Source organism: Pagrus major, chromosome 5 (genome assembly GCF_040436345.1).
Source record: "Pagrus major chromosome 5, Pma_NU_1.0".
Lineage (NCBI taxonomy): Eukaryota > Metazoa > Chordata > Actinopteri > Spariformes > Sparidae > Pagrus > Pagrus major.
This window is the reverse complement of record NC_133219.1, coordinates 37267812-37288924: the sequence shown is the minus strand read 5'-3', so window position 1 is coordinate 37288924 and position 21113 is coordinate 37267812. Positions and strand designations below refer to the sequence as shown.

The 21113-nt window shown below is 41.5% G+C and overlaps 2 protein-coding genes across 2 annotated transcripts; both read right to left on the bottom strand.

Annotated features, from left to right (window-relative positions):
- Positions 1–571: 571 nt before the first annotated feature.
- Positions 572–13812, bottom strand: trpv4 (transient receptor potential cation channel, subfamily V, member 4). Its single transcript, XM_073467237.1, has 17 exons — positions 13666–13812; positions 12543–12624; positions 10775–11223; positions 10054–10229; positions 9364–9516; positions 8127–8267; positions 6453–6751; positions 6170–6349; positions 5748–5906; positions 4855–4947; positions 4641–4714; positions 4107–4272; positions 3950–4016; positions 2682–2986; positions 2313–2440; positions 2103–2224; positions 572–1990 (listed from the first exon to the last, which is right to left on the bottom strand). Exons 2-17 carry the CDS (start codon positions 12549–12551, stop codon positions 1890–1892), a joined length of 2622 nt encoding a protein of 873 aa, XP_073323338.1. The 5' UTR covers positions 12552–12624; positions 13666–13812; the 3' UTR covers positions 572–1889.
- Positions 13813–15977: 2165 nt separating this feature from the next.
- On the bottom strand, positions 15978–21093 carry gltpa (glycolipid transfer protein a). The gene is made up of 6 exons (XM_073466584.1): positions 21037–21093; positions 20814–20943; positions 18008–18066; positions 17770–17903; positions 17515–17665; positions 15978–17428 (listed from the first exon to the last, which is right to left on the bottom strand). The coding sequence occupies exons 2-6, from the start codon at positions 20914–20916 to the stop codon at positions 17246–17248; spliced, it is 630 nt and encodes a 209-aa protein (XP_073322685.1). The 5' UTR covers positions 20917–20943; positions 21037–21093; the 3' UTR covers positions 15978–17245.
- Between the last annotated feature and the right edge of the window lie 20 nt (positions 21094–21113).

The following is a 21113-nucleotide window of genomic DNA, read 5'->3' as shown; positions in this document are numbered from 1 at the left end:
TGAATATTTAAAAGAAAAAAGTGCCCATTTTTCATGAAAACCTCCGCCCATTTTTTCAATAGCTTCCAGGTCTTTGGACCGATTGACTCGAAATCGCTCCCAAATGTGGTCCTATACTGGCTGAACGAGACACAGCAGTTCCCGTTGGATTCTGGTAGAATTTGTATTTTTGGTAAATATTTTAGTGAAAACGGACAATGTTTCATGAGACTGGCTTAAGGCTGGGGTTAGGGTTAGGGTTAGGGTTAGGGTTATGTGGCTAGGGTTAGGGTTACCGTCATCTTTTGACCGATTGACTCGAAATACGCCACAAATGTGGTCCTCTACTGGCTGAACGAGGCACAGCAGTACCCATTGGATTCCGGTGGAATTTGTATTTTTGGTGAATATTTAAAAGAAAAAAGTGGCCATTTTTCATGAAAACCTCCGCCCATTTTTTCAATAGCTTCCAGGTCTTTGGACCGATTGACTCAAAATCGCTCCCAAATGTGGTCCTAAGCACTGATTAAAAAAATGTTTGTCAGAAAAACAAACAAATATCGGTGCAGGAATTTCAACACAAAGACTCGTGTATGGTTTATAAAATAAATTCAGTGTTTATTGTTCTATGCAGCAATGTACAAACAATATAAAAAATGCATAGACATGTCTCTCTGTAAAAGCAATGTAAACATAGTGAACAATGACCTGTGACCTTCGACAGCAATGACTTAGTGAGAATGAATTGTAGGGTCTATCTGCTCTTAATCATGTCGTGTAGTACAGTACAATACATGCATGCATACAGTAGTTGCGCATAAACAAGATGCTATATAGGGCAGGGAGCCAATTGCAATGAAAACACTGCAGCAAATAGGGGGGAAGCACATAATGGCAAGGCCTGAGAGTTGATTATGCAAATACCCCAGCTGCAAAGGAACAATAACTCTGGAAATTCAAAGACAAACCATAACACGGAAGGCTATTGTCTCGTATTTGCATATTTGCTTGACAACTATAACCTGCTCATCATGCCCATCTTGTTCAGAACAATGTCTTTGTGTTCATATAATAATGCACACATCAGAAATTGTCATAGTGCATTGTTTCAGTTCAAATGAAAGCTGTGCTGCGCTGAGCTGGCAGTCCAAGTCTGACACTCTCATAGTTTGGAAACTATTCGATTAATACAGTATAGAAAAATGTCGAGAAAATAAACTTTATAAAATAAGTATATTCTGTTTTCTATACTCCGAGTCCTCCTCGCCTCCACAATAAACATTCAAATTAGCATATGCAATACAATCTTCATGATACATCATCTTAAATATGAAGCAAGCAAATAAAAGCTGAATCTATTATATAAGTCTATGAATACTTATTGCATTTTTCTTCTGAGATGGCATTTCCATCAAAGATTTTATTGAAACTGCAAATGCAATAATACAGTAATTATTATTCTGCGAGCTATTAGCATGAATCTGTTCTCTGTAACAGTATAATGAGCCTGGGAATGCTGAAATATCGTGACTCTCTTAAATCCCTGAGTGATCAGCCACTGATGTCTGAAAAGCTGAGGTACAGTACATTTTTATGATATGTCGTCTTTTCTTATGTGACAAGTAAAAAACAAATCAAACTTTACATTTCCTTCTGTCATTAATTTGTATCTCAGGATAAGTATTGTTAGCTTTAATGGTTTTGAGATCTTTAAGACATCCAGTGACTCCTTGTGCTCTATGTCCTATACTGTAATATTTACTCTACGTCCTCTGAAGGAAAAGGCGCATGAGATCTGTGCATATTAATTCACTTAATGGCCAAATCGTCCCCAGCGGAGTTATCTCACTGATGCTGATGGCTCTCTGCTGTCTCCTTACAGAGAGGACAGCACTAGTTATCTGCAGGCGTCAGTGTCTGGGCGTCAGCGGCTCCATCTCCAGCACCAGATCACGAGGCCGCGGGCCCTTACTTAACTCCACCACCCGCGGGACCACCGTGGACCAGCGGTCTGGAGAGGGATAAAAAGAAGACGAGGGGTTTTTATCTGTATGAATAAGTTTGCATGAATATATACTTATTTGTCTGTGAATTTATTCATGAGAGCACAGCGAGATTCTCACCTCTCCTCAAAGCTCTGACGCTCTGCTGCAACCCGTTGACTTGGCATGTCTCATTCTTGCCTGGATCCTCGTTGATTATCGCCAGGTTCTGATTCCAGTGGCACCAGTTTACCTCATCCACCCTGACATAACAAAACACCAATGGAGTTGACAGGTTTTTTTTGGAAGTGCCGCTGCAGCGTGACTGTAACTGTGACTCGTGATGAATACCTGAAGCACCAGCGTCGATCAGGTGTGCCATCGCAGTTCCTCCCCACAGTCACCATCTCTCCAGCTCGGAAAGACTTGCGAAGGCAGACTGGGAAAGAGCGCTCGATGTCCAAGATGGTCGTTGCCCACTGTGAATAAACACAAGTTTATTTAGCTTATTTAAGACAGTAAAATAAGAAAAACATATTTCTGCACTCGCCTCCCAAAATTTAAAAAATTACTTTGCACCACTTTCGGATCACTTGCCATAAAATTTAGTACAGATATCAACGTTATCTAGAGGACAAATCCTGTGTCCCTAAGCTTTTTATCAGCATCATCTGGTCAAAGATCTCATTTCATTGACACAAACGGTTCCTTCCAGCTCACCTGAAGCTTCCAGATCTTCTTGCTTTCCTTGGACACCTGCCCCACCGTTTCTCCCATCAAAGCGATCAACATGTTGAGCAGCAGCACAAAGGTGAGGATGATGTAGGTAACCAACAGGATGAGGAAGACTGCAGGATACTGTGCACTGTGGATCATGTCCAGTTCTCCCATCCCAATGGTCAGCTTAAAGAGGTCCAGGAGGAAAGTGCTGAAGGTGTCTGGGTCCCTGCAGTTGGGGTAGGTGAGACAGTCGCCATCACAATCTGTGCCCGGTGGAGGGCACACTGTCAGCAGGGACACCAGGGCTGTGAGGTGGAAACAGAGAAAGTTGGGCTATGTGTCTGCGAGCATTTAAAGTTAAAAAACGTTTTATCACTTTTTTGCTGAAAGTTAGATGAGGAGATCGATACCACTCTCCTGTCTGTCCATTACATAAGCTTCAGTCAACAGATGGTTAGCTTAGCATACAGACCAGAAGCAGGGGATCTCTTGGCTTCCAGAGACTTGGATTTTTTTTCCGAGTGAAAAATTATTTTTTCATGTGTCGAGCTGAGTGAAAAAAATATTTTTTAACATTTTTAACTAAAAAAATATTTTAAAATAAAAAAACTTTTTCAGGAGGGAAATGTTTTTTTCATGTGTCAAGCCGAGTGAAAACATTTTTTTTACGAGTGAATTTTTTTTTTTTCCTCAGTTTGCCAATGCTTTTTCTCGGCTTGAGACATGAAATTTCTTTTTTTTTCATTTCTAGAAAAAAAAAGTCTTACTTCCCCCTCAGGGCTTCCATAATTTTCTAAGTCTGATCTCTCCTGTGTTTATGACTTGCGAAGAGTTTTGCAGAAAAAAAAAGGTTTACACAGATAATATTTTTTTCATCTGTGAAAAGATGTGATTTTTATTTTTTTCCGGGACGAAATTTTCTCCTGGAAAACATTTTTTTTCATTCGGTTTCACACATGAAAAAAAAAAATTCTCCTGAAAACATGTTTGAAAAAACAAAAATTAAGGAATTTTGAAAAAAGTTCTTCGCACTTGTTTTTCACTAGTTCTCAAGTCATAAGTCATGTGAGAGAACAATTTGGATCAGACTTAAAAAAAAAAAAAATTGATTACACAATATAAAAAATGTCCCCACTTGCCCCTCAGGACTTCCGTAGCCAACCATCCTGTGGCTGTAACTTTAAAATGTACATTAACAACAAATGTCAAATTTTTTTTTTTAAGTAATGCTGACATACACCTGTAGAGCTACGTGATCATACACCTACCTGATGCATATCCGATCATGAAGAGCACGTACACCAGCAGAAATCTGAAAAGGTCTTTGAAAAGAATCTGAGACCAAAAATAAAAAAAGTGGTGAGACACACAATTAGTGTTGCTTCAGGTTAATTCATTTCCTGTTAACTCTTTTGATCTTCTAACCTTCTGTATCATGATGCTATAAGTGCCAGTGAGCTTCAGGCCTCTTGTGAAGTAAAGCGTGTTCATCCAGCCCAGGACGAGTGCAAACACCATCACACACACGTAAGTCTCAATGCCAGACAGGTAGAGAGCAGCGGTGACGACAATAAGTACAGAGTAGATGAAGCTAGAGGGGAGAGAAAAAGAAGTTTGTCAGGAAATAGTTCCAGTGTTAAAGTCTGTGATAGTGAAGTGATAAATGAAAAAGTGATTGTTAGCATTTGGCTTTTTAAAAACCGAATGTAGACATCACAGCCGTGCTGCTAATGATTTAAATCAACACAGTTCAGAGAGGTGTTCGACATTCTCAGCTCTTTGTTTGCATCAGGGGCTTAATTAAAGATGTAAACTACAAAAACATGCCATGGAGGAGGCTGAGGAATTAATTAGATCACTCAATTAAGAGGATGCAAAATTTGCCTCGGGTAAAAAGTCAGCATAAGCTACGGCAAAGGTGAAGAAGAGGGGGAGCAAGGACAGACGAGGCAGACTTACTACAGCAGCTGAAAGGATCCATCAATAAATAAAGACTTCACCCCGGGGCACTTCTTCAAAAAGAGGTCCTTAATCTGCAAAGAGCAGGAGTAACATTTCCATAATTACAACAACCGCTGCCGTTACAAGTTCGACTTTGATGCAAGAGATTGGGAGACGGCAGCAAGCAAACAAGGATCAAACTATGAGGAGGCGTCAGAGCTTATTGACTCACGTTGGTGAGGAAGAAGAAGATTCCTGACGCCAAGGTGACAATCTCCCCCGCCATACGCAGGTAGTCAGAGGATGTTGTGTACGGGTACGGAGGCTGGAAGGAAGGAAGACAAAGGCTACTGAACATCCAATCATCAAGAACTGTTCATCCGATCTACTTCAGGCTTGGCAGGTTTGTTGCTTATAAGATATAATAATATGTATATTAGAAAACATTTAAGGTGCTAGTAGGTGGATTTCCTAATCTTTGGATAGAGCCAAGCTGTTTTCCCTTGCTAGTCTTTATGCTAAGCTAGGCTAACCAGCTGATGGCTGTGGGGGACAGACATTAAAGCTGCTGTAAGTGATATATATTTATTTATTAAGTGTCAAATAGCTCTTTATTCCAACAGTAACCACTGTTAGAGAGTGTTTGGTCAGTAACCCACGTCACCCAGAGAAAAGAAAATTGGTTGGTGTCCCCACCGGCTCTATCCAATCAGGACGCAGAACTCCATTAAGAGGTGGTCCTGACAGAGAGCAGGAGCCTCCTGTTTGCTGCTACAGTATGTCTGCCGATTACCGCTGTGCATTCATGCGGTGATGTAGAGAGGAGGGAGGCGGACAGGACGTTAGCTAACACTCACAGCAGCTTTAAAGTGGCATTAATCTTATCGTCTCCTTCTTGGTAAGAATGCATGAAGCAAACAGTATTAAGCTATCTAATGTACGTAATGGCCTACATAAAAAACAACATGCATACTTAATGAGCAAAGAGTTGTCATAACGAAATGTTGATGAGTGTCCTGAACGTTCAGCTGACGGTTTCACATCATGAATCATTGATCAGTTCCCATGCAATACGGCCACACTGTAAAAAAAAAACGTCTGCACCTTCAGCAGCTTCTCACCCACCTTTCCCTGTGTCGGATGGTAATAAGCCACCAGGGTGAAGATGATCATGGTGATGAGGTAGGAAACCACGCTGATGTAAAAGGTGACAGCACCAAACTTCTGCCATTTGGCCCTCAGCAGCTCATTGATGGGCTCCACTGCCAGCATCTCATGGCGGTTCTGACAACAGGAATAAAAAAACATGACACTGATAAACAGCAATAAAATTGAATTAAAATAAAGAGATCCGGATCTTTGTACACGCAGAGAATCTTTTATTGCGCTCAGGTTTTTGATGCACCCACACACTTTTTTTTTTTATGTCATGCCTGGTGTTTTGTTCCTCTAACTCCTCTGATCTTGAGAGGAAACAACATTTCATCTCTCTTCTTTTTAAAGTGAGAATGACAAACTTTGTAAACAAAAAATCCTTCTTTTATCACCTCATTGCGACTGTTGTAGACGAGGATTTCCAGCACAGACGGCTCCTCTCCGCATGTATCCAGGGAAGACAGATCATAGAGGGAGGAGTACACCGGCCCGTAAGCCCAGTCCTTAAACTTGCGTGACAGATGACGAGCCTCTTCATCTTTGATCTCGCGTCGGATGATGTGCTGAAACACCTGAAAGAATAAGGAGAAGCTGACCTGCTGACCTTTGGAGTTATAGCCAGCAGAAATTATGATGATGAAAACTTTAAATTACACCGATGCTGCTTATCCCTACCCCTATCTTGCCCAGCTTGGCAGCCATCATGAGAGGCGACATGCAGTCGTTGTTGAGCACCCTCTCCAGGTTGCAGTCTGGGTAGAGCTTGGCACTCTTGATTAGCAGCAGGTCGTACATCTTCGTGAGGAAACGCGTGTTGTCCTTGGTGTTGTCCGCGATGTGCACTAGGGCGTGCAGCACCGTGTTTCCTCGCGAGTCCTGGCGCCGCAGGTCGGCCTTCTTGTGTGGATTCTCAGTCAGGTAGTGCACTATGTCAGGCTGGTTGGTGCAGGCAGCCAGAGAGAGAGGAAGCTCACCTGGGTGAACAGAGAGAGAGAGAGAGAGAGAGACAGAGCGCTCACTTCATACTGAATTCACAGGAGATTAAAGGAAGTATTTCAGATTAAAAATAAGCAAATCAACAGGAGAGTTAATTAAGAACTGTAGCTGGCATCTGTAGGTTTTTTTTACTAAACATGGATCAAAGATTTCACTTAAATCCCCGCAATGAAAACCAGCACAATTAGCAGTTGTTTGAGGGAGGGGCGCAGTGGGGCCAGAGTGCCAAAAGCAGCTGCTGAAAATGAGCCGTTGCCATGGGTGACAGATTACTTTGTCACCTCACATAGAAACGCTCCTCTTCATGGATTTGCACGGGTGCATGCAGAGTGTTAGCGTGAGTCTAAATCCCATTAGCCGTCAGCCCTGCCAGGTTCCTGTTCACCTCACTGTAAAGCTCCGCGGCAAATTACTCACACTGTGCCCGGACACGCTGGGATTTGAGAATGACAACCGTGCTAAGTGCAAATAGAAATCATCTTCTCTGTGATGAGTGCGGAGTAGAAATGCATGAGTGAAGAAGACAAATCTTAAAATTCAGGTTGGATAAAAAATAAAATAAAACCTGGTCCATTGCAAGACGTTTCTACCTGTGTTTTTAGAGAGTAACATTAGAATCAATAACTGTCATTAGAGGGCTCAAAGGACACTATGTTGTAAATAAAAACTGTTTTTAAAAATCTGAGGTCTGGGCCTTCACAGACACCAGCAGAGGGGAGTGTTGAGTTGGGTCTACAGACTGATATTTCCAGGTCAGTGAGGTTCTCCTGCAGGAGGGTCAGCAGAGGATGTTTACTTTTCTCGCTGCAAGAACACTCACAGCTTTCAGTGGACGCGCCTCATGAACAACATGACATAATGCTCGTCTTTTCATGTGTTTTCGGAGCGCCACCACTGACAGTTTCAAAAAAACATTTGGTTTTAAGGTGGACCTCACCTCTGGACCGCAGCTGTATACCCTGACAGTGTTTGCTCGGCCAAAACCTGCCACGTTATAAAAGAGAAAAGGGTGGGGTCTAATGTCACTTCATGAAAACTGGGGGTTTCTTTGCCAGGACCATTTACCATGTGGTAACTTATCTTGGCAGCTGCTGTGGTGCACATAGCCAAACTTTGATGTCATTGACAGAGCTTGTGTGTAAAACAGTCAGTCAGCCAGTGAGGAAATTGAAAGAGTGACCAGTGAAGTCACAGAGACCACAGACACACCACGTCATCACCGCAGTAACAGTTTCCGTCTGCCTACTGTGTTTTATCACTTATGGATCAAACATAAGGAGACTAAAAATACAGACGCACACAATGAGCTCTTCTGTTTCCAGATTAGATTTACGTACTAAAAAAGGTCTTTACCAAAGTAGAAGTAGCCCCCCTCGTCTCTGGGCTGGAAGAAGCGTCCCCTCGCCTGGGCGTGAACGTCAGCTCCCTGCTCCACCAGCAGCTCCACGTACTGCTTACAGCGTCGCTCTATAGCGATGTGGAGCGCCGTCTGGCCTGACGACGCAGAGAAAAAGACCACAGCACAGAGAAAACTTCAGCATAATTAATATTACAGACTTCTGTTGTTCAATTAATGAATATCAGTGTGTTCAAGGAGGTAATTACTGAAATGAGGTGTGTGGAGTTAATTATGTTACACAACAAAAAGCACTGTTACACAAGAGAAACACTGTTGACTCCTGCCATTTGTCTACAGGAGAAACTGATACCCAATTATGAGCTGAAGGTTGAGGTCATAAAAAACTCACTAAAAGCCAGCGGTTATGAGCAGGTTGTCTCTATGGAAACCGAGCCCTTAAACACTTTTTATGCTGTCACATAAAAAGTGTTTCCTGAATGAGCAGTTTTCAAACTGACCACCTTACTTGTGAAAAGTATGATTAGATGAACAAACCAGGTTATCAGAGAGACAACGATGAAGAGCAGCACCGTGTGTGGAAGGTATGAAAGATAAGGTGTGGATCTTCTCATTCACAGAGCTTTAAATAGTCACAGTAAACACACCCGCTGTAAAATACAGTCCTAGTCCCCGTCATCGGGCCTCACCCAGCAGCCAGCGTCACGGTCCTCTCATTTTGGTTTCATTGTGTGTGTTTTATATGTGTTTCCTGGTTTTGTGTTGTCCTTTGCACTCCTGTTTTCTTGTGGTCCTCACCAGCCTGATAATCTAATGTTAATATAATAAGTTAATGTCCCTCACCTGTGTTTCATCTCCACCTGCACCTCATCCCCTCACTAGGTTTGTTTGTATGTAAGCCTGTGTCGTTCCCTCACTCTTTGTCGGTCCGTCTGTTCAGTTCTCATCCTCACGTAACTCCTGTAATCCTGCGTTCCTGTGTCCTCATGTGCTCACCTTCGATTTATGGTTTGTTTTTGTTGTACTGCTGTCTGTTTGCCTACCTTCGTTTGGATTTTAGATTGTTTGGACTAATTATCACATTATCATTAAAACTCGCTCCTGCGTCTGCATTTGCATGTGTGTGTCAGCCAGGCCAGCTACAGTAACAAAACACTGTCTCTGCCAGCTTCAACAGATTATTCTTGCATAAAACAGAAAGAATTCAAATTAGTATTTAAAACATTTCCATACCTCTGTAGTAGACGTCCCTGAAGGGTGTATTTATGAACTCTCGGAGGTTTCCGGTCTTCTCTGCGATGTCCACCAGCAGCGGGATGGTGACATTCTGCCCTCCGTAAAGGTTCAACAGGGCTTTAGGCAGACACGTCTTACCTGTGGATGGCTCTGGTAGAAGAGATTAATGAAAAAGGAGATTTTTGTGTGAGAAGGCCAACACTTATTTATATAAGTGCACATTCAATAACATCATTTTCTGCCTGTTTTCATTCATTCAGCTAGCTTCTACTTTTATCCAACATTTTTACGTTAAGTGTTTCCACATTTAGCAACAGTTGAGCAAAGACTTTCACTATTTTTAGTCTGTTTCTTTTTGTAAAGCCCATTTTAACTCATGAGGAGTTGACAGTTGGCTGTGATTTCTCTCTATTAGCTGTGAGAAGCCTGAAAAAACTTCTCAGACATACAGGAAGCTTTCCTTGGGCTTGCCTCTAGCGGGACAAAGACTATGACATTACTCCACCTTTTCCTGCTCACATCCTCTGGGCCGACCAGAGCAGGGGGAGATAAAAGGTCAAAGTACAACCATCGCTCTAGAAAGCCGAGTTTCCCCTTCAAGGTTAAGATAGATGCCATTTTGTTCCCTTGTAATCTGACTTTTTAGTGGATGGTTTACAAGTGACAACCTACAGATTTTAGCCTCACCTCTAAAGTCCTCATCGGTTAACCTCTTGTCGTGACTCTGCAGGTACTCCAACAGGCCCTCGAGGGCCTCGATGTCTGCACGAGACACGCAGTCGAAGAGGAGGGAGCGGTTGAATACTTTCATTACTTTCGGCGGGTCTGTGCTTTGACCGTCATCACAGGACGTCTCAGTTTTACTGAGGAGACACAGAAAACATGACATGTCACTCATTCACTGTTAGATCTGGGATTCCCTTTATATTCATGGACTCTTTTTACATTTCATTGAGAGAAACTACAGCGATGAATTGGTGTTTGGTGCACAAACCATCTTTTTAAGCAAATCGCCCACACCCTTGAGTGCTCCAGTAAATAGACCTCTGTGTGTGTGTGGGACAGGTAGAGCAGCCAGCAGCATAAATATTACCTCAACTGTTGCTGCAGCAGGACCAACAACACGTTCACTGTTAGATCAGTGGACGGCCTGAATGAGGGACTGCTCGGCCCACAGTGTGTGTCTTAGTGTGTGTGTGTACATACTTCCTCATGTGGCACACCTCTGTCTACAGAGTGGCGTTTGTAAGAAGCTTTTCGTTTTTATGACTCTTTTTTCCAAACCTGCCCTTTTGTCCCTGGAAGAAAATCCAGTGTAGTTTCACTACTGTTGAGACAGTAAAGTAAGAAGCCTAAAGGAACAGACGGTTATTAAATCCTGGAAACACACATGAGGGCCCGTTCTCACCCTCTCGGGAGCTTCTTCCTGCGTCGCTTCTGGTTGCTCGTGTTCCTGTAGGTGCCGTAGTCAAAGAGCGAGTCCATGGGAGCTTTCTTGGGGCCTTGAACCACGTTTGACTCGTATATGGTTGATTCCAGCAGGTCCATAGGGTTGGAGATGCCCTTCTTGAAAGCACCGTGGAACTTCATCCGCAGGTTCTGTCTGCCGTCCGCCGGCTGGCCCGGCTGAACCAGCTCCAGGGCCGAACCCTGACTGGTGTCCTGAGTTGACGGGGAGGCATCCTCGCTCTCAAACAGCTCTGAGAACTCTGACAAGACGAACGCCGGGTCGCTCTCAGGCTGAGCGGCTCCGCCATCGCCCGATTCCACAGAGACAGCAGCTTTGGCGGGAACAGAACCGAGGGTGTTGGCCTTGGACAAGGCGAGGTTGCACCTTCTGAGGAGAGCAGAGCGGCCCTGGAATAAAAAACACCATGACAAAATGTTCTGAGTGAGCTGCACAGCCGTTAGGTAGACAGAGACAGCTTCTACAAATGGAGAAAGAAGATGTGTGCCCTGTGGAGTTGTCTTATAAACAAACAAAAGTTCTGTTTACAGCCAGTGTTGCTCACAAAAACACACCCAGAGGATCACTAAGAAATGTGCTGAAGGTTTTTCATTCCTCATAAAATATTTGCAAAGATGATTTTTTTAAATATCCAGCATTGTCTACATATTTATTATTATATTCTCGCCTTTTACTCCCAACTGTACACCAGTGAAATCGTAACCTGTGTCTGCAAATTCCCAGGATAAACCACATGGGGACCTCACATACAGTATAAAAACAGCTGCATTATGTTACTAGAGGTCACAAAACACCACAGAGAAATGTGTAATGTTTAAAATTGTTTCATTACTGGCGGGTTTCTGGCACAGCTTCACCTACTTTACAGGGAAAAAGTCTAAAAAGGACAGAAGTCCAGCAACACTTGTCATCTAGTAAGTTCTGAAAATGACATCGCTTTACGGTAATGCAGCCTTTAAAACCTGGAGATGACCCCGTATATGTTGCCCAGTCTTAGTTGATCTAATAATAAAGTTGTACATATTTCACAACAAAGAAACTCTCAGCTTATAGGGATCTACTGTCAACTCCAGCAATTAGGTACTGATGCTTTGGGATTGAAGGTCGGCTGCCATCTGAAAGTGTCAGTATGTGAAGAGTTGGGAATGAGACTCGAAAATTAACTATCTTAAAAACAGAAGCCTAAAAAAAAACGAGATGTCCTTGATGATGGTTCACCTGATCAACTTCCAGGTGACCTGAGGAAAGAGGAAGTACGAATAAGAGACATGAGATGCAGCCAGGCAGAGGCCAAACTGCATAATGAATCATGTTATCATTTTGTTGGTATGATTTTAGAAGAGATTTTTAATAAAGAAGTAAATACAAGCCGAAGAAAAGTGTTCGTATGGGGCGTTAAACTATCCAGATCTTTGTGCATCTTGTCTCTCATGATCAAATTACAAAGTTGTAAGTCATCCTCAAAAAAACCACCACGCTCATTAAATATATGTTAAGATATTAATATATGTTATGTCTTCTTGTTTCAGGCAAGTTTGACCTCCAGTACTGCAGGATGCCAAGCCGCTACAATCAGAACAAATAATAAAACAATCAAACTAAAGAGACATTGCATTGGGAGTACAGTTACTAAAGGGACCCTGGACGTTCCCACTCGAAGTTTCAAGTTGATTTTAAGGATTACATTTGACATTTGACCCCTCTGTACCTCATTCATCCCTTTTATCACAATGATGTGCCAAATTCCTCTTCAGGGGAAACTGGAAATGATGCTGAAGCATGTGGGCGTCCTGCAGAGACAGAAAAAGAGAAGCCATCATAAACACAAGTATAGAAAAAAATAATCTGTAGGTCCTGTGTGACATAAAAAGAGCTCTGTCGTTTGGGATATATGGAAAAAAAAAAACTAGGAAAGGAGACCGATGCCAACAGCAATAACACGGCTGTGAGTCCGGCCTCTCATTGGTCAGACGGAGATGTTTCCTCCAGTCACAAAGTCACACCACCTGAACACACTCAATCAACAGCCTACAGATTTACTCACTACAGCTACATCCTCACATGTCCCTGCACAGTGTTTGCTCATGACAACCTATCTAAGCCAGACTGTGCTGCAAAGGAGCAACACAAACATGGGAGCTGGGGTCCCGCTCAGGGAGAGGCATGACTCACCACCCTGTCCGGTACCCGGGATTATCATGCCTTCACACTTCAGCGGGCTTTGGATAGTAAAAAAAAAGACGGAGGAACAAAGAAGAGGGTGCCCTCTTGATAAACTACAACAGAGAGAGAGCAGATGATTCAGTCGTGTCCAGAAGGCAGACAGAACAGCATCATAAAATATCAAGTAGACCCAAAGCACACATATTATCCACTTATTGGGTCAGGAAGTGGAAACCCACTTGGGAAAGTTTAAAACTAATAGATGTGGGACTTCCTGCTCTGTCACTGCTGATGTGACATTATCCAGAGCAGGAGAGGCTGGAGGCTCTGCCTGGGGCAAGAAGATTTAATGTGTTAAACAATAGATTTGTAGGTGTTTAAGGTCATGTCGTAGGAAAAAAAGACTCTCACAACTTTATGGATGAATGGTTGGATGGATAAAAAAAAAAAGAAACTAAAAAATATAACTTTCAGGATGTAGGAAGAAATACAATAATAAATAATCACTATTTAACACAATATCAGTGATGAGCAACATGTGGAATTTGAGGACTCATTAAAAGTTACATGTCTTAGTAGTTATTAAACTAACAGTCTCATAAGGTCAGTCAAACATTTCCCCTCACACAAAGTGGTTAGAAAGCATCAAATGAAGAGTTGTTACTTACCTTGATCTAATCTGTGGAGTTTAGTTTGTGTCTATTCCCAAACTTTCCATAGTTTAAAAACTCCCAAACTTATTTCCCCTCGACTGTTGAGCAACTCTGAACTTTTTCCTGATGACACCAAGTGTTTCGAGTAAAATCACAGCGTCCCTCTGAATCATGTGTCCGAACCGCCGGTGAAGTCCACCAGAACAACGGATGCTTTCACACAGATTTGGGGCGGGACAGAGTGTCCGCTCAGTCGGGCTGAGAGCTGGAGTCGACGCGGACCATGTGAGGTGCAGTACCGGTGCGCGGCCGCTAGGTGGTGCTGCAAAACATCTCAGGCTGCAGCAGAGAGCCCAGTGGGGGAAGAAGTGAAGAAGTACTGTTAAAAGTACTCTGTTACAAGTACTGCATTGAGTGTTGTATACAAGAAATCAAGAAAAGTGTCCCCTGTGACTGTGGTGCTGTTAAATATTTAACCATCATGTTATTAAACGTCATGCATTCATGTAAAAATCAGGATTTTGCAGTTGTATTTGATTGAGGTGGAGCTGTTTCTATTACTATCATTATTTCATTTCATTATGGATTATAGTAGCATTTGTTTAAACGTTTAACCATTACTCAATATTAACTACACTGTAGTTAAAGTGTAGTATGAGGCACATTTCTTAACATGTCTGTAGTGGCCATTGGGTAAAAATAATCTAAATCAAACTTTAAATCAAATGTCAAAATAAAAACCACTGCTGCACCATGCAGGCTGGTAATGTATGTGTTCATTCACAGATGTCCATTCAATGTTTCTTTGGTTTTCATGATTTTTTTTTTAATTTTGATTTTTTTTTTAAAAAAAACAAGCAAGCAAACAAAAAACAGACCTCACCCAGGTGCATCATGGTCCTACACCTATCCTCCTGACTATATAACCTAGGAGCCCACAGTGTTACCCAAACTTCTAAATAAAACAAAAACAAAACAAAAGACTAACAAGACAAAACTGAACATATTAAAGAAGGAAATAACTAGACTAAACAAATAAGTAGCAAAAGAAAATGCTATCAAACTGTCATCTAAATTAAGGAAACATCTAGAATAATCAAACAAAAACTACTACTTGTTATTAGCAAAAAACAATAACCAAAAATAAACATAAAGTTATCTTTATATTTTGGCAGGCTGCTTTATATATTTCATTCTTACTTGCTTATTTTCTCTATTAATTAAGTGACACGATGCTTGTTTTGTCCACACAGTAGCACACAATCAAAATTATTGAAAAGAAATTCTAATTTTAAAAAAATCCTCACATTTGTGAAGCTCGAGACATGAAATGTTCTTGATGACTGAAACAAGGATGTAATGATAAGCATCTTATTTTATACGTTTTTTTTATGTTTGTGTAGTGGAGTAAGAGTTCAGAGTGGCAAATAAGTTCACAATGTATTTAGTTTCACTCCCCCAGTGCTTGCTCATTACTTTTTCTTTGTTTTCCTTTTATTATTATTATTTTTTTATTTATTTATTTTTCTCAAATGGAAATGCAAAGTTGAGTAGATGCTTAAAGTCAAAGCTGACAAAACAATCTCACCAGAAGGTCCATTCATTTAGTAGCTGTTCTGGTGCTTTCCATCACAACTGCTCCTCGGAGGATGTCAGATTTCCAGTCGTCGTTGAACTGTAGACGTCCAAATATCTATTTTTCTCAGACTTCTCATTCATGCTGACTTAAAAGCTGAGAGTGAAAGTTGATTCCTGACCTTGTTTTCTATCCCACGGTGCCCTTTTGCAGGTGGCTGCACTGCTGAATAAACAAGCCTGCTAATATTGACCCATTTTACAAGTATTCAAAAACACATTTCAAAATGGAGTACAGTTTAATAATTCTCTGGGAGGCGTTCATAATTGTATTCAAGCAGAAGTACAGAAACATTAGCAGCAAAGTACACTTAAAGAGGTCATATTATGTAAATTTTCAGGTTCATGCTTTTATTTGGGGGTCCTAGTAGAACAGGTTTACATACTTTAATTTTCAAAAAACACAATATTTTTTTCATATGGTACATTGCTGAAGAATTACATCTATTCCGTCACTCCCCAAGCAATATTTCCTGGTTAATGTTGTGGAGTAGAAATATAAAGTAGCAACAAATGAATATATTCAAGTACAAGTAACTCAAAATTTTACTTAAACATGGGTTAAATGTACTTATTTACTTTCCACCACTGCTGATTCTTGGCAAAACAGACAGATGGTTTCAAGAAAGAAGTTAAAGAAGGAAAAAAGAAAAACACATAAATTGTTGCTCATATTTTTATTCCAAATTATGGTTTACATAAGTTGAAAATACAATATTAATTATTTTTCACTATACACACACTGCAACAGACAAGCATTTCAAAACGTTCACTCAAAACTGATTAACCAAAAGCCACCAGGATAACCTCTCGTCAAGGTCAACATGTTGTCCAAATATCACATTTGACATCTTCGCTTCTTCTTTTGCATCTTACAACAGTGTAGAAGACAAGAAGTCAGACAGCCACACTAAATATCCCCTCAACAATGAGGTGTAAATAAAAATACACATTCAGTTTAATGTAAGCACCTGAGAGAAGAGTGGACAGAGAAGCACTTTCTTTGGAGGAATAGCAAAGACACATGTTCAAGTGCTGCATAGCAGAGAAATATAAAAGAGGCAGACGACTGCTTCAGTGATGTACATGTTGTTCTTGGTTTACACAAAATGACGTGTATAAACTTATGAAGGACTGAAGGCACAAACGCTGACATGGTTATTTAAATGCTTTGTACCTCCAGCTTAAGGCACAAACAGGTGTGCAACATCAGAAGCCAACAGTGTACGTACTTATTCTTGTATTTTAAAAGATTTTAACAAGTCAAAAAGCTCACAGTGACAGATTAACTGCTTAGGTTTTGTATAACTTGTAATAAATAACTCTGGACAGTATAACTTGGAGGTAAAATCATTAAAAAGTGAAGATTATGATCCAGTGATAATGATTTGTACAAATAAAACAACATTCGCAGGTCGTGGGATGGACCTCAGCACTGTCACATTTCAAATTTAAGAGCGTGAAAACTTGAAAATGTTTCTTTCAATATCTACATAAGGTACAAAAATACAGGGTATCTACTGTAATAAGTTATAGATAATAATAACAATGGTGGTAAAACTGAAACCTTGCTTATCTGTTTATTCACTGGAGTACGTAGCACTTTGACTGTTGGTATAATTGTCCCACTTTTGTAAGGTTCACACAAATATCTGCTTTCAAACATTCAATGTTTTCCTGTGAAGAAACACGACTCTTCAAATAGAGAACAAAGGAACACAGAGTTTCAATCTGCAGCTGCTTCGCTCCAGAGTCAAACAACAGTGAGGAAAAAGGTGCCAGAACAAGCAAACAGATGATTAAGAGTGCAAACATTTGATGTGTGCCGACAGAGTGTATTAAACATACGCTCCTGCAGTGAGCTGTCAGATGACCTGAAGGAGGCCGTGTCAGGCTGTAGGCTGCAGAGTGTAAATGTAAACTAGATGGGTCAGTGCAGGAAAAGAGGGACGTCCTGCGGTCACACTGTGTAATCAAGATCGGCATTCATCTTATTGTACATCTCATAAATAGCGTCGATAGTGACGGTGAAGTTGAGGAGGAATTTTCTGATTTTTTCCAAGCACTCCTCCTCCTTGACGTCCCGACCCTTGGAGAGGGCCTTCAGGAAATCTGACTTATATGGAGCAGCGAAAAGAGCAGCCTAAAAAGAGCAAAAATGAAATTTCACAGTCACACACAACTCAAAGGATTTTATATGAATACCCTTGTGACAGACACTGAACTCACCTTGAAGAGCTGCTGCACCCACCAGCCGTGATACTTCTTCAGGGCTATTTCATAGGCTTTGGTGATGTTGACTCGGACGAGGTTTGGGTTGCTATCATCCTTTTCACCGTCCACCAGGCTCTGAAGGAAGACTTGGATAAATCGAAGACCCCTGGTTGTTAAAAAAAAAAAAAAAAAAGTCAGCACAGTGATTACGGGTGAAAAATGCATTTAAATCTAATAAACAAAAAGACCCAAATATACATTTTCTCAGACCTTTTTAGCCACATTAGAGCCAATGTTGCTCCCACTTTGGGCCATTGTGCTCCATGCATTTCCTTCTCCGCCTCCACAATCTGCTGCAGTGTCTTGAACCGTCCCGGGTTGGTATCATAAACTGCCTTGATTTTCTATGACAGCAGGGAAAAAAACAGTAGATCTAACTGTTTTTTTTTTCATTGAGAACATCATTGATAAATGTGAGAGTAGAGTGACAGATTTAACTCATACTCACTGTGATGTTACCAGCTATGTCGGCCTTTATCGGTGCAAAAATCGCCGAGCCGAGGCAGTCTGAGGAGGAATATTTACACAAGGTACGACTGAGGAATACAAAATTAAAGTGAGGCACGACAACCTTAACCTTTCAAACTCCACAGACTCTGTGGTGGTTCAGTCTTCAGACACTCTCATGCAAGTCAAAATCCAAGACATCTCAAATGTCAGGCCGAATAAAAGGGACAATATGTGTACCATTTTTTCAAACTGATGACAGTGTGCAGCTACTACATTGCATCCTGGATCTGATTATTTTATCTAGTAGTCTGGATCATATGTGATAAAGCTTTTGTTAAGTGCTAGACCAAGCAGATAGGAGAATACTTGGGCTTCAAGTCTTCATCTACTCACCCTCATGCCGATAAAGGATAGGTGTAAAAGGAGAAAGTTGGGGGAAGTTTGTCGTCACAGAACGTTTTCTGTGACGACAAACAATTTTCACAGCGTTTTTTGCGGACTGCAAAACTTCCCCTTGTTTTCCATCGAGAATGAGGATGAGTAGATAATGACTGAATTTTCATTTTTGGGTGAACGAATCCTTTGATATCAGGCTGAAAAGTTGCGTTTCAGGCCTGTTTCACTAACTCATGGGTGTGATCGGTGTGTTTTCTCTTTTGCACCCGCAACCACACCAAACAGTGACGTCACAGGGTACAGGAGTACAGTGTACATCAGTGCAGTGAGGTGAGAAGTTAAACCACCGTAGTTCAGCAAAAACTCTGGTAACTTTCAGTTGTGGGATACTGGAAAGATATTTAAGTTGTCAAAACACTGGCCCACAATAGAGTCCAAAAACCTGAAAATCAGTCTGCAAGAGGTCTGTGGTTAACACAAGGTGAAGAGATTTTCAACTTTTGTCTCGTGATATAAAATAAGTCAGTAAATACCCCACTTGTGAATTTTAACGCCAAGACTCATCTACTCACCACGTCATTACATGCAGACTTTAGCTGCAAACTATTCTGACTCTGCACTTTCCAACTAGTAATGAATTTGTAGTAAAGTGTGTATAGTATAGTGTAGTCGGGTTGTTTAGTGTTGGTGACGTAGAAGTCATGCCACTGCACTGTAGTCTGTTTATAGCCTAACATCAGCTTTTTACTGGTGGTGATCTCGTTTACGCTTCAAAAATCACACAAGTGGAGTTCATCTGTGAGATTATCTTACTAAACAAAACATGTAACTACCACAAAGTTGTCTCATTTTCTGCAATAACCCAAAATCCAATGGAAGAATCCCATTGGTCGGCGTGATGCTAACTTCCGGGCTAGCCTTTTAAAAACATGTCAACCCTTTCGCTCTCAATAAGAACACAACGCTGGAAGGTAAAGCAAATCCACCTGGATTAGGGCCTTCAGTCTGAGCTGTTTTCACTGACACATCACCACAGTATTATCATAAGGTGTCCTTTAATTAGACTGCTGAGGAACCTGAGTATTTGGTGACAGGATAGTGCACCGACCACACACGGCTCCTGGACGACCCACTGACACAACAGCTTTCAGCTCCTGAGCCGTCAGAGGAAACTACTCGTGACAAAGTCGACTCTATTGTGCCGATGTGATGCAGCGCCACAACACCGACGGCAACATATCTTGTTGCGGAGACATCATGGTTTTCTCTCTATATATTTTCCACTCTCTTCACAATATTTATTTGACACATGAACAGTGACTCTGGAGACAATATTCAATGAAACATCTCTCAGAGAAGCAACGATGACATCTATAAAACTAAAATATTCAATCTTCTAACAAGAATTAGTCCCAAACAGCATCATTTGTTCAGTTCAAGGCTCATTAAACACACACAGTTGTTGCCAATTATTTTGGCTAATGGACCTCCTGTCAGGTTGAAGTTGAGATGAGGTCACAAAACTACTCATACTTTAAAAGGGATAATCAAAGTACAAGATGTCCTGCCAGCACAGATACAAAACTGTCAGTAGAGTCAGGTAATACTGTCCTGAAGACGAGGTCTAATTAGGCAAACGAATTGAAAACACCTGTGTGAATGTACAATGAGAGTGTGCAGGACTTTAACAGCCTGGAAAGTTGGCCGAGAAATTTTCTAGGTCAGGAAAAACAATAGTGACAAGGAGGAAAGAGCTTAATGTGGACATCAGACTTGGTTCCTCTCAAGGGTTTCACATGGCAAATTCAATAGAGGACCTTTGGCATATTAATACAGAATGAAGCCGCACAAAGATGCCCAGGTGCACCATGCCGCCGGTGAATGGGCAAGAGGAACTCAACACCGTACTAATCAATTTTCACAACTTAAAATCCAGGCCAGTGAATTAAATTATGCATGCTAAAGGATTGTGGGACAGCTTGATGGAGAGAAACACGATCCAAAAAAGATTATCGTTTGGAAAAAGAACAAGATCGTCTCGTTAGGGCTCGATAGAAAGAGTTGTGACAGATTTCCCCTCACCAGTTCTGTGTTTATTAATCAAAGTTGAACAAATAGCACATGAAGAATGGATGAAGGTCCATTAAAGGGGACATTTGTGGGCATTTAACAGTCTTGAGGCTTGAATTATACATCACTACAAATGTAAAAAGCTTAAAACTCATTTCTCTGCTCCTTCAGTCTGTAACTGTGAGCCTCTAACAAGTCAAACACAAGAAGTTGAATAGGAAAAAAAAACACATTGTGAATAAAGTCTTTCACATGTATTTCCACATAACTTCACTTGCAGGACTGTCAGAGGTGTCTACAGGGTCTCTACTGTGTCACACTGTGGAAACTTCACTTACCAAAGAAGGGTGGAAGGTATGACACGGCCTCCAGGAACGGTCTCGTTTCCACCTGTCTGTCAGCTGGCAGCTGCCTGAACTGGTGCTCCATTAACAGAGCCATCTCTCCGGTCCGGACACACTCTTACCTCTGCAATGAGAGAACAGGCTGTCAGCCCCTCTGCTGCAGATTTACAGCGACACACACACACACACACGCACATGCACACGCACACAGAGTCACCTGAGCTCGTGCTGGTGGAATATCCAGCCGACGGCTCGTGTGATCGACTGGTCACTGATAGATCCGGGTCATCGCCA

Bases quoted from the DNA above. Each gene is read 5' to 3' on its own strand.
- gltpa (XM_073466584.1), bottom strand. From the start codon at position 20,916: ATGGCTCTGTTAATGGAGCACCAGTTCAGGCAGCTGCCAGCTGACAGA. The intron at 18,067-20,813 runs GTAAGTGAAGTT...ATTCCTCCTCAG, and splicing joins ATACCTTCCACCCTTCTTTG to ACTGCCTCGGCTCGGCGATT. The intron at 17,666-17,769 runs GTCTGAGAAAAT...TTTAACAACCAG, and splicing joins GCTCTAATGTGGCTAAAAAG to GGGTCTTCGATTTATCCAAG.
- trpv4 (XM_073467237.1), bottom strand. The intron at 6,350-6,452 runs GTAGGGATAAGC...TTATTCTTTCAG, and splicing joins CCAAGCTGGGCAAGATAGGG to GTGTTTCAGCACATCATCCG. The intron at 2,987-3,949 runs GTAGGTGTATGA...TCCACCTCACAG, and splicing joins CATGATCGGATATGCATCAG to CCCTGGTGTCCCTGCTGACA.